Raw genomic sequence first — 11915 nt, forward strand, 5'->3', positions numbered from 1 at the left:
AGCGTCTCCAGCAACACGGAGCTGCCTGTGGACGCCTGTCTGTAAATTATGCCAGATCGGCAAACGCAGCAGCCCGCATCGGCCGATGTCGATACACGTAAAAAAACGCAAAAATCGGCCGATAATATCGGCAATAATATGCGCATAATGCCGAGGCCAGTTCAGGTCCAACAGAGCCATATATACGAAAGATTAAATCAACTTCCAACAACATTAACTGGGTGTTTTTGTCCAGCTTTTTTTTTTTTTTAAAGATTTTTTTCTGGCATGGATGCCTTTATTAAGCAGTAGACAGATAGGAAATATGGGAGAGAGAGGGGGATGTGACATGCAGCAAAGGACCTCCGGCCGGAATCGAACCAGGGTCGGCTGTGTATGTGGCATGCGCTCTAACCACTCGACCACCTGTGCGCCCGTTTTTGTCCAGCTTTAAGAAATTCTATTTTAGTTTGATTTCAGTCGGGCTAACATGGATTTTAAAAGTTGGGTTTCAGTCGAACAACACAATAGTCTGACTTTTCCTAACATGTAAACGCACTGGCTGATGTGGTTAGAGAAACCGTGTACGCTTTGAGGGTTGTGTAAACCAGGTCCGGTGTGTTGTTTCCCCTTGTTGGTGTATTTTTGGAAGCACAGCCTTAAGGTCTGCATTGTTGAAATTCCCAGCCAGAATCAGAAATTCATCTGAATGGGCCGTCTGTTGTTCACTGATGGCATGATACATTTTGGTGAGTGCCTCATTTCTGTCGTTGTTGTTGGGAGTAGGAGGAATAAAGACAGGGAAAACAGAATGGCTGTAAATTCCCTCGGCAGATAGGAGGGTTGGCACTTTAGGTGTTTACAGACCACACCAGCTTCCTGACATCACGTCTTCCTATAACACTGTTGGACTCATTATAGACACTTTTTAGACAGATTATCCAAATCGATACAGCAGAACAGAGGTCTCACCTTTTTAGTCCAGTCGTTCTTCTTCCTTTTCAAAAACTCAATAATTAAGAGTCTCAGTTTCTTCCATTCTTTGTAAGAAGAAAGTGATGTTTTCATGTTTCACCATTATATCATTTTTCTTCACTTGGCATATATAGTAGTGTAAGCTATCACTGGGTAAAAGCAGGCACTGGAATTGATAGCTTTCCCCACTCCCCTTCCACCATCACAGGAGGGTCCTTCTCTCTGCCTGTTGACAAGAGACAGGGCCGTCTGTTTATGAGGCTCTCTGTCCTAATTGGATAAAGTGCACAGGGATATCAGAAAATATCTTTTTCTCTTTTAGTGTAAGCATTGGAAGAAGAGACATGTTACTGACCAAATGCTCTATAATTACTGCTGGAATGTAGAGCTACTGAACACTTTGCTAAGTAAAGCAGCATTAAGTCAGATGATTTATGTATATCAAGTTCCTGTTTAACTTTATTTATTGAGTTTTGTTCTTTTTCCAGTAAACAATACACAATGAACACAACAACAGTTATAAAATACCTTCCCTCCCTCTCATAACCAACAGTCTTCTCGGAGGAAAACAAATGATTAGGTCAGTAAGAAAAAAAATAAAAATGAGGAAAAAAAAAGAAAAATAATAATAATAATAAATAATAATAATAACGATAATAATAGTAATATACATAATTAAAAAAATAATTAATTGATTAATTAAATAATGATAACAACAGTAATAATAATAATAATAATAATAATAATAATAATAATAATAATAATAACAACAACAACAACAACAACAACAACAACAACATAACATTAAAAAAGACAGTTAAAGGCAGAGTTATAAAACGTTGTTTGTGTTATTTACTTAGTTTGATTCCATTTAACATGTAGCGTTTGCTGCTATAGTTAAACCGACATTTCGGCCTTGGCTATGGATAAAGTCTGTGATATTGGAAGATTTTGGCAAATATTGAATGGAAACAGCCAGGGGTGCAATCCATTTGTCATGTTTCTCTGCACTTCTCTTGACACAGTCTGTCCAGTGTCATAGATCTTTGAGGACTTGGTTCTGTAGTTGTAATCGCATCACTCCATCTAGATGAAAAATGTTTCACTCAAAATGTCATTGTTACTGTGTGCCGATGGCCTGTTTTACTTATTATTCGGGAAACACATTTTCCCTGAAGCAAGTCTTGCAAGTGAACATTTCATTTTCCTTAGCATTTTTCTTTCAATAACACAGCCTCTAACACCACCCCACCTTGGCTTGCTGCTCCAGACATGGACTCATCATAATCATTTTTACAGAACTTTCCGCGCTTCTTGTCTTCTGTTCGAAATACTATATCATCTCATCTCTGAAATAGATGTCCTGTGTGTTTCTCTTGACACAGTTAACCCTGCTCTGGTAACATGTAATGTTTCTTATTTTAAAAGCATAAAAAAATATACTTTTTGAATATGCTTGAACATTTTTTATGTTTTTTTATTTAAATACTGTTTTTGTAAATTTATGTCTGCTCGGGTAGCTACTTCATTGTACACCTCACAACGTACACTGTGTTATTCTCTATATTTCCCATTTTACCGCCTATATCACAATGTCATACTGCTGCCTACATGTACCACATCTACAGTAGAAACACCTGTCATTTCACATTTCCCCCTCTAGGTGAGGTAATACAGGGTGTGTTGTGAAAGTGTGTGCGTGCATGTTAGTCATCAGTAGTCCTTTCCTTTCCTCTGCAGAGTTCTACGAGGAGATCCTATCGCTGGCGTTCGGCCTCACCTGTCAGACCATCTCCCCCCAGATGTGGCAGCTTCTGGGCGTCCTGTACGAGGTCTTTCAGCACGACTGCTTCGATTACTTCACAGGTGTGTCATGCGTGAATGCACATGCACATGCACATGCACATGCACATGCACATGCACATGCTCTTGCTTATTATGGCTTCCAGTCCAGCAGACTTTTTGTTGGTTTCTGGAAAAGTAAACTTATCATACTAAAAGTGTCAAAAGTCTGATGCAGTGGTGAGCTGCTGTCAAATTCTGGCTGATCTGGCTAAAATTTCATTCTCCAAAAATTATTGTTAATGTTCATTTGCGTCTTTATTTTACAGATATGATGCCTCTCTTGCACAACTATGTTACGGTGGATACAGACATGCTCCTGTCCAACCCTAAGCATTTAGAGGTCATCTACAGCATGTGCAAAAAGGTCAGCCCATAAATGTCTTCAAATTCTGCTCACAGTAAGATACAATGGACCAAGATCCTGTTTTTACAGTGGTGCTGTTGCTGTGTATTGACTGTTAAACTAATTTGACCATTGACCCACTGTAGGTGCTGACAATAGACGCAGGTGAGGACGCAGAGTGTCACGCTGCCAAACTGTTGGAGGTCATCATCCTGCAGTGCAGAGGCCGAGGCATTGACCAGGTCAGAAACTTCCTCAAATAGTACAGAACTTGATTCTTGCTCAAATCACTAGACTGGCTATGGGCAGTGTTACATGAAGCTGGAGGTCTGTGTCACTTTTGCAGAGTTAAAGTTTTCACAGTGGTCCGACTCCGAGTTTCAACTGTAGGAGTAACAGCAGCCTGATGTCTATGTGTTTCCTACCTGCAGTGTATCCCTCTGTTTGTGGAGGCAGTTCTGGAGCGGTTGATGCGTGGGGTGAAGTCCAGCGAGCTAAGGACCATGTGCCTGCAGGTGGCCATCGCTGCTCTGTACTACAACCCAGCCCTGCTCATCCACACTCTGGACAACATGCACTTCCAACACAACCCACAGCCCATCACTGCCCACTTCATCAACCAGTGGATGAACGACACTGAGTTCTTTCTTGGGTGAGGGAGGGCTTCAATTACGGGAGACTGATTTCTGCTGTCAGAAACCCAAAACAAGATGCTAAGAGAGGCTTCATGAAGCTGAGAGGACCTGCAGAGTAGACGACTACAGGTTGTAGTTCACTTTGGTTGTTTGGCCTGGTAATAAGCTTCATGAGAGTGGTGAGACTGAATCGTACAAGTGTGCTGTAAATCCAAAACAATGAGGTACAAGGGCTTAAAAAAATGTAGCCTTTTGTACAGCTACAAAGTTGTTTTGGGTAGTTGGCACACAATCACTGGCCACTTTATTAGGTATACCTTGCTAGTACCGGTTTGGTCCCACTTTTGCCTTCAGAACTGCCTTAATTCTTCGTGGCAGACCAGGCAATGTTTTTTCCAATCTTATGTTGTCCAATTTTGGTGAGCCTGTGTACTGTAGCCTCAGTTTTCTGCTCTTAGCTGACAGAAGTGGCACCCGGTGTTGTCTTCTGCTGCTGTAGCCCATCTGCTTCTAGGTTCGACGTGTTGAGCATTCAGAGATGGTATTCTGCAAACATTGGTTGTAACAAGTGGTTATTTTAGTCATGGTTGCCTTTCTATCATCTCCAACCAGTCTGCCCATTCTCCTCTGACCTCTGACATCAACAAGGCATTTCGTCCACACAACTGCCGCTCACTGGATATTTTCTGTTTTTCAGACCATTCTCTGTAAAGAGATGGTTGTGCCTGAAAATCCCAGTAGATCAGCAGTTTCTGAAATACTCAGACCAGCCCGTCTGGCACCAACACCCATGCCACGTTCAAAGTCACTTGAATCCCCTTTCTTACCCATGGGGATGCTCAGTTTGAACTTCAGCAAGTTTTCTTGACCACATCTGATTAGCTATTTGTGTTAACAAGCAATTGAACAGGCGTATTTAAATACTAATCGTACTAAATCGATTTTGTATGTAATTGTACTGGTTATGTCTTTGTATGGGGTACTGGCAGATGTAAAAAGCAGCACAATTGTTGATTGTTGAATTAAAGTTTGACTAGTAGAAGCAGTAAGGCTGTGCTGTTAGCCCCTTGAGAGGAGGCTGATGCTAGCATGACAGCGCAAACTCATGCTTTCGGAGGTCTCTTTGGGATGTTACCTTCTGAGACAACGAAAGCTGTTGGGTTGTGTTACCAGATCTGCTGAGTTGGAGGGGCCGGAAATATGTATCAACCACATGCATTTATTTCCCTGCTGTGAGATTGGCTGTTGGTGTAGTGTTTTCTCGGTAGACAAAAAACGACTCGAATAACCGTATCGAAAATAAATGTCATAAATGTATCAGCGTTATTGTGGAAGATTTAATAATGAATATTACACAGATCGTTTTATGGCCCCGCCCTTTTTTAAACAAATTAGGTATAGCATGTTACAGTTTTTCCTCAGTCGCTTTGGTGCTTTTCTCACATCACTATTAACATTTGCACAGCAGTTAGTGCATTTCTCAAAACAATTAGTGCAAACTGCAAAACCTAGTGGATAACCTGTTAAAGCACATCACTTGCTCAAAATGGATAGTCCATTCTTCAAAAGCAAGTATTCATGTCAATGAAACTGCCAGTGTCATCAAAATGAGAAGTCTTGACACCATCGTTTATGAACAAGACAGTCAAATGGCTTTGTAATGTTTTCATTATGACAGTTTATTCTCTCAGTTTTCCAATGCAAAGAAAAGGTCAGAACTCGGTGACACTACCTGAAAATGCTCAAGACAGCACTATACACTACTTGTACAGCCATTTGAAAACTACAGTAAAGTTACACATTGCTGTAGTTAGGGGAGTAAGTGAGTACAAGACACTGAATACGTACGTTTCACATTTTTACTGTATATGCTCTTTGCAATTCTACAGCACTGTGCAAAAGAAAAATACACTACAGTCACTTATTTAGAACAAGCATAAGAAGCACCCTTTTGGTAGAGCTGTGCACAAATGTGAACAATATAACAGTACATATTGTAACTGAACATAGGTAAATCATTCTGGCACATCCAGACAGCCCTCTTCCACCTCTGCGAGGTTGTCTTTCAATCCTATGTGGTGCAGAGTAAAATTACAGTAATGTATAGTAAACATGACATATAATGAAATGTTGGATTACTGTCCAATACTATACATACCTGTTCTCCCTACGAAATGTTTGAATGATTGAAATCACAGTGGTTCTTCCAACATTTGGTTGCACCCTCCGACCAGCCTCAGGCATTGTGAGGCCGTGATTGACAACATGGTCCACAACTGAAGCCCTAATTTCATTAGGAATCTGCCTATGTATTTGGCCTCTTCTCCCTCTTCCCCTGTTTTGTCCCCTTCCCCTTCCTCCCCGCATCCTCACCCCTCTTCCACGATACTGACCTTTCCTTTCTGTGTCACAGAATTGTAGAAATGGTACACACTATGTCCTGCTCGGTTCATATATGCTTCCCAAGTGAGGGTTCATGGGATTCATCCCTGATATGAATGACTGTGAACAAGTGGCTTGTCATTGGTTACAACTAGTACTTCACATACCTCCTCGTGAGTGTTCACCTGAGAGCAATTGTTCAATTTAGGAGACATTTCCATGAAAAAATTATAAAGAACAGTATAAAATTTGCTTGACAGAATTTGATAACTAGTTCAACAATTTTGTATGTTATGACTCAAGCAATGAAATGAAAACTATTAGTTTTATTGGGAGCGACTATTCAGCATCCATTAGTATAGTTCATTTTGACTGACATGACATAAGCAAATGATAATGTTATAAAACAGCAGAGAATTGTAAGAAAGTAACTGATACATGTCCAAAAGCATTTGCAATTTGTTCAGAGGAAGGAGAAATTGCTACTATGATGTGCACAAATGACTAAATGTTGTGGAGGTTGAACTAATAGTTATGAGAATTTTCATTCTGATCTGAGAAAAGCACCAAAGCGACTGAGAAAAACTGTAACTAATGGGTGGTGTATTTGTTGTGAATGTTGGACAGAACCAGGCTAACTGTTTCCCCATTCCACTCTTAAGAGCTAAGCAAAGCCTACCAGATCTTCACTCGTGCTCTGACACTCAAACATGAAATCCTCTGATCTACTCCGCAGGCTCCATGACCGTAAGATGTGTATCATCGGCCTAAGTGTGCTGATAGAGCTGCCAAGCCGGCCAGCAGTGCTGGAGGGTGTTGCCACCCAGATTGTCCCTTCCATACTGCTTCTGTTCCTTGGCCTCAAACACCTCTACGCCTCCCGCCTTGTCAACAAACCAGACCTGCTGGCTCGTGCGGGGGTACAGGATGAAGACCAGAACGGTGAGTGAAGATCTGAAGAGCACAGCAGGATGAGGACAGAGTGTAGAAAGAAAAGGGAAAAAGGAAATTGACTTAATGATGATAATGATATGTGATCCTTCATTTTTGCAAACATTGGATCCTCCACCACTTGCCCTCACTAAGCCCTAGCTCAAATTAACTGCACCACATTTATTTTCTCAACCCGCACTGGCTGTACTCTGCTTCAGTCAAGCGTAAAGGCATTAGATTCCCAAACCTTGTCGACTGCTCGTGGGGCAGACTGATAAATTAACTTAGTGCTGCGGTGACGTCTAAGGCTTTCTCCTGCAGCCTGGTATTTAAAATGCATTGATCTCACCATATTAAATAGTTAAGAATGGTGTAGTCACTAATAGAGCAGCTTACATTTTCTTCCAGTGAAAGTTGAACGTATTCGTATTTCAAATATGCTTTCAGTCATGAGGGAAGGATATAAAATAACAATGTCACAGAGGAAATGTCAAGTAACAGAACAATCTCCAAGTGTTAGTGTGGTCAATGTTGTCAGATGATTTATCACATTGGGAGTATAGATTAATAAAGAGCTCACACATTTGCTAAGTTACCATAGATCCTACAATACCAAGCTTTGTTTTCTTGTAATCAGTAGACTAGACTAGGTTTGCTAGTTTATCAGGTAAGTACATCTAAACGAATGCAGTTAAATTAAATAATCTTGCAATAAACCCTTCCTTTGTAAAGATTCTTGTGTTTTTTATGATGGATGATTTTTTAAATCGAGGATATTATGATCATAAGAGAGAATATAGAGAATATTTGTGAAAAAAAGCATTACATTTTTATAGGCCCAAATGGGAAGAAACACTGCACTACAACAGAGTCCAATAAGGGAAAGGAACACAATCAGACAGGTTGGAAACATCTCAAGAAGTTAGTCGTACTTATTTGTAAGTAAAAGTTGAGGCTAATGATGAAATTACCCAAACTATCCATTCGCTGCAGCTGCTTCAGCTTTGTCCTAAAATGTTGCGCATCCACATTTCTGCACATTGAGCTTATTTGCAGTTTTACCCCCAAATAAAGCAAGGTGGATAATCAGACTGAATAATTTGCTTGTTTACGACCTCAGTGTCCTGGTTACCAGTAATGTGACTGAACCAATCACCGAACCCTGAACTCCATCCTACATGGACTTTCTGGTTCTTTATACAACATTTGTTGAACCTTTTTCCATCCATCTTCCATTATCGCCCCCTGATGCTACAACACCTACATACCAGGGCATACTTTTCATGCCAAGGCAGTAGGCAAGGAGACAGAAGTATATAAAGAGCAGTATGTACAGCAAGGTGCTTCAGAATAGACACAGACATCAGTCTTTGCCCTGAAGAAATGTCAGTACTGGGTCCCAGATCTTATCAAATACATCTCCTCTGTCATCACCATAAAATCCACATATCATACGTGGGAACAGCTTCCATTTTCCACTCACGCAGAATTAACTTTTTGCAAACACCATTCCAAACAAAACATTGTTTTTCATACTTCTTTGCCTGAGACTAGGAACTAGTATCTCCATGAATAGCAATGTGAGTGTTGGTTCCCATTGCTTCCAAAAGGCTTCTGAAAAACAATGAAATGTATTTTTCCAGTATGTGTACAGTTTACTGTATAACCTAAAAGCGTTACATCGGTTGCAAATGGGTCAGACTTCATTAAATAGATCTACCGAAGAAAAACAACAGCCTCCTTTTATAAAAAATATAAAACAGGTAACGCAGATTTAAGTACATATGTCTACCTAGTATAAAGCCAGTTTGATCTAGATGAATAATTGAACAAATGTACTCTTAGTCTGTTGGCCAAAACTTTTCCAAGAATTATATTTTCCATGGGCAACAATGATATTGGCAATATGACGAAATCACTTTAAGGGTCGCAGCTGGTGCTGCATCTGTCCTCATCAACGGATTAAAAATAAACCATAAACAACCAGGATGAGGCAGATCATTGCTGTGTTTGTGGGGATAGCATGTTATATAGCACTGGGGGACGAGACTGAACCGAAGTAGAAGTGAAACTTAACTCTGTAGTTTTTATCCATGCTAAATAACATGTCCTGCTGATAATCATCATATGTGACTGGCCAACACAACATGTAAAAGTCCTGTTTACTTTTTGTTCCCAGCCAGATGTAATATATATATGAGGATTACACAGATTACCAGTTAAGACTGGGCTATTTTTTCATGGGGAATAATAGTGCATAATTTGTAATATTAGTTTGTTGATGATTGAGGATGATTTAATAAAATATTGAAATATAAAGTTTTAAAATGTTATTTTTGGTAAATCTGTTGTTATATGAATTGAGTAATGAAAAAATAATAATTAGATTAGTCCAAAAAATAATCAATAGGTTATTTGATTGATCAAAAAGGTAATCAATAGATAAACTGATTAAAAAAAAAATGTTAGGTGCAGCTCTACATAAAGATCTGCAACATTTTTAGTTTGTTTTCAGGATCAGTCATTAAAGTGCCATTTGGTGACTTAACACTAAGTATGGCTCTGGAGGCCTGCGGTTGTTGTAGTTGATCTTCTTCTCCAGAGCCACTGTCAAGCTTCTTTCCTTTCCCTGGTCTCGTAATTTTGTTTGCAGTGTTGTAAGACATTGTAGAAGCTTGGAGATGAAATGTAATGTCTTTATGGTGAGATAGAGGGTGAAGTTGAGGTGGAGACCCCCGACAACACATCTACACCATACCAAGTCAAACACACATTTCTGAAATGTTGTTTCAACTCGATGATTATATTTAGATCATAGTTTGTACTGCTGTTTAACTGTGTATTGTTACTCACTGGAAACCTGCAAGAAATAGGTGTGACTCTTTTCCCATTGCCAGAAGTTTGTCATCACCTATGCAATGGTAAAACAGAGAACAGTAGGAAGCAACAGATCATAACCCACATCAGACAAGACCAGGAAGAAGTTCAGCTTATTTTGATATTTCTTAATCAATAATATTCTGAAATGATGTCTTTTTTTCTGGAGTTGATAACTGAAGATATCTTCAGACATTTTGCTTCTTTTTGCTCTCTGTTGAGTTGCACATATGCAGTACTGATCAGACAGCTAACAGACTCAGACCACATGGAAGCCACAAACATTACTTTTAAATATCTTTAACTTCAGTCTCTCTCTCAAACAGAGCTGACTGAACGAAAAGTTATATGCAGGCCAGCGTCCTTAAGTCCAACATACGTCATAGCATAATTAAGTTAGCGTTTTCACTTGGGTGTAACATTTACATAACAGCCGAGCCGGGGCGATAAATACCAGTGACTACTGCAGTGGTAATTGACATCCAGGGACTAAATCCTGATTGTACACATTTACATTTCACTCAAAAAATCCACCAGCACCCACTAGCATTTAGTTTCTAAGTGAGGACTTAAAGTTGAGCTTGCAGTTGGAAAATTAACTAGCACAGAAACAGATATACCAAGGTCTAATTTATTAGTACCTTTCTGCTCTTAAAACACTTGAATCTGTAGAGATATAAATATCTTAATGTGATTCTGAGTGCTTTTGCAGCAAGAAATTATTTCTCTTTGTGTAAAAAGTTCAGAATAGCCAGAGAGAATAGCACGTTATAAGGGCTTTGATCCTGAGGACTATATTATTTTGTGTTTGGGCAGAGGAGATTCCCAGTGATGAAGATGAGGTGAATGAGAACCGTAATGCCATGCAGCAGCAGTCCAGCATGCAGCCAGGCCAGGGTGGCGAGGATGATGATGAAGATGAAGATGATTACTGGGATGACGACGGCTTTGAGGGAACGCCTTTGGAAGAGTACAGCACGCCTCTGGACTACGACAATGGAGAGGACGAGTATCGCTTCTTCACCTCCGCCCTCCTCCGTGAGTCACCTTTCTTCTCTGTGCTGTCTTTACATGCTGCCTTGTTTGTATCTGAGCTGCTCACGTCTCTGTTTCCACAAACTACCGGTATATGTATCTCCTAATGTTATGAATACCTTTCTCTAGCCAAGCCTAGCACTTTCAGTTTACAGTCATGTCAACCAAAGGAAAGCAGTAATTCCTTATATTTGAGAATCTGCAACCGGAAAATTTACTTTTCCATTCATTTGCTGTCAATTGAACTAACCACTTAATCTTCTTATCTTTCCATCGCTACTGTATCTGTATGAAAATTCTACACTGTAACATTTCACTTTGGCCTTATGTGTGCATGTTAGGGGTCCAGAACACTGATACAGCCTGGTACCAGTGTTTGACAGCTCCGCTCAGCGATGACCAGAAGAAACAGCTGCAGGAGATCTACAGCATCTCACAGCAGCGGAGGAGCACGGCTGCCAAGGGACAGTGGTGAGAGACGACACACACCAGTGTAGAATACAGACAGGAGAGAAGAAGAATGAGACAGATGGGGGATACTGCGTCAAAGAAAAAATTCAGTCCTTTCCTTTAGAGATGATTATTAATTGGAACATTGGCCTGAGGGGTTGTTCTGTAACAGTTAACTTATATACTCGGAGTATAACTTTCTGACACTTTGTGGAACATAGCATTAGGACCATTGGAAATCATTCCGTCAAATTCTTCAGAATAAAAGCCAAACTTTAACTGCCAAAAAAAATCTGTCAAGTTCGAGGGGTTTTTCTGAACAACCTATGACACTTTTTTGAATCTTAAACCCTTGATTTTGACCAGGAATAGTATGTATATATATATATATATATATATATATATGTGTATATGTGTATATATATATGTGTATATGTGTATATATATATATCTTAGATATA

The 11915-nt window shown here is 39.8% G+C and overlaps 1 protein-coding gene across 5 annotated transcripts in view; it reads left to right on the forward strand.

Moving 5' to 3' along the window:
• The window catches only part of ipo8 (importin 8), a 53038-nt gene that overhangs the window by 35665 nt on the left and 5458 nt on the right, over window positions 1-11915 (forward strand). For 4 of the 5 annotated variants that reach the window (XM_030440016.1, XM_030440017.1, XM_030440018.1 and 1 more), the window contains 7 exons: window positions 2695-2820; window positions 3066-3163; window positions 3289-3384; window positions 3574-3794; window positions 6896-7101; window positions 10786-11007; window positions 11346-11475. In XM_030440016.1, the coding sequence (XP_030295876.1) occupies window positions 2695-2820; window positions 3066-3163; window positions 3289-3384; window positions 3574-3794; window positions 6896-7101; window positions 10786-11007; window positions 11346-11475 (1099 nt within the window). Of the gene's footprint in view, window positions 1-2694; window positions 2821-3065; window positions 3164-3288; window positions 3385-3573; window positions 3795-6895; window positions 7102-10785; window positions 11008-11345; window positions 11476-11915 lie in introns of those variants that run through there. The other variant, XM_030440020.1, reaches the window with a different exon arrangement.

This window comes from Sparus aurata, chromosome 14 (assembly GCF_900880675.1).
Source record: "Sparus aurata chromosome 14, fSpaAur1.1, whole genome shotgun sequence".
Taxonomy (NCBI): Eukaryota; Metazoa; Chordata; class Actinopteri; order Spariformes; family Sparidae; genus Sparus; species Sparus aurata.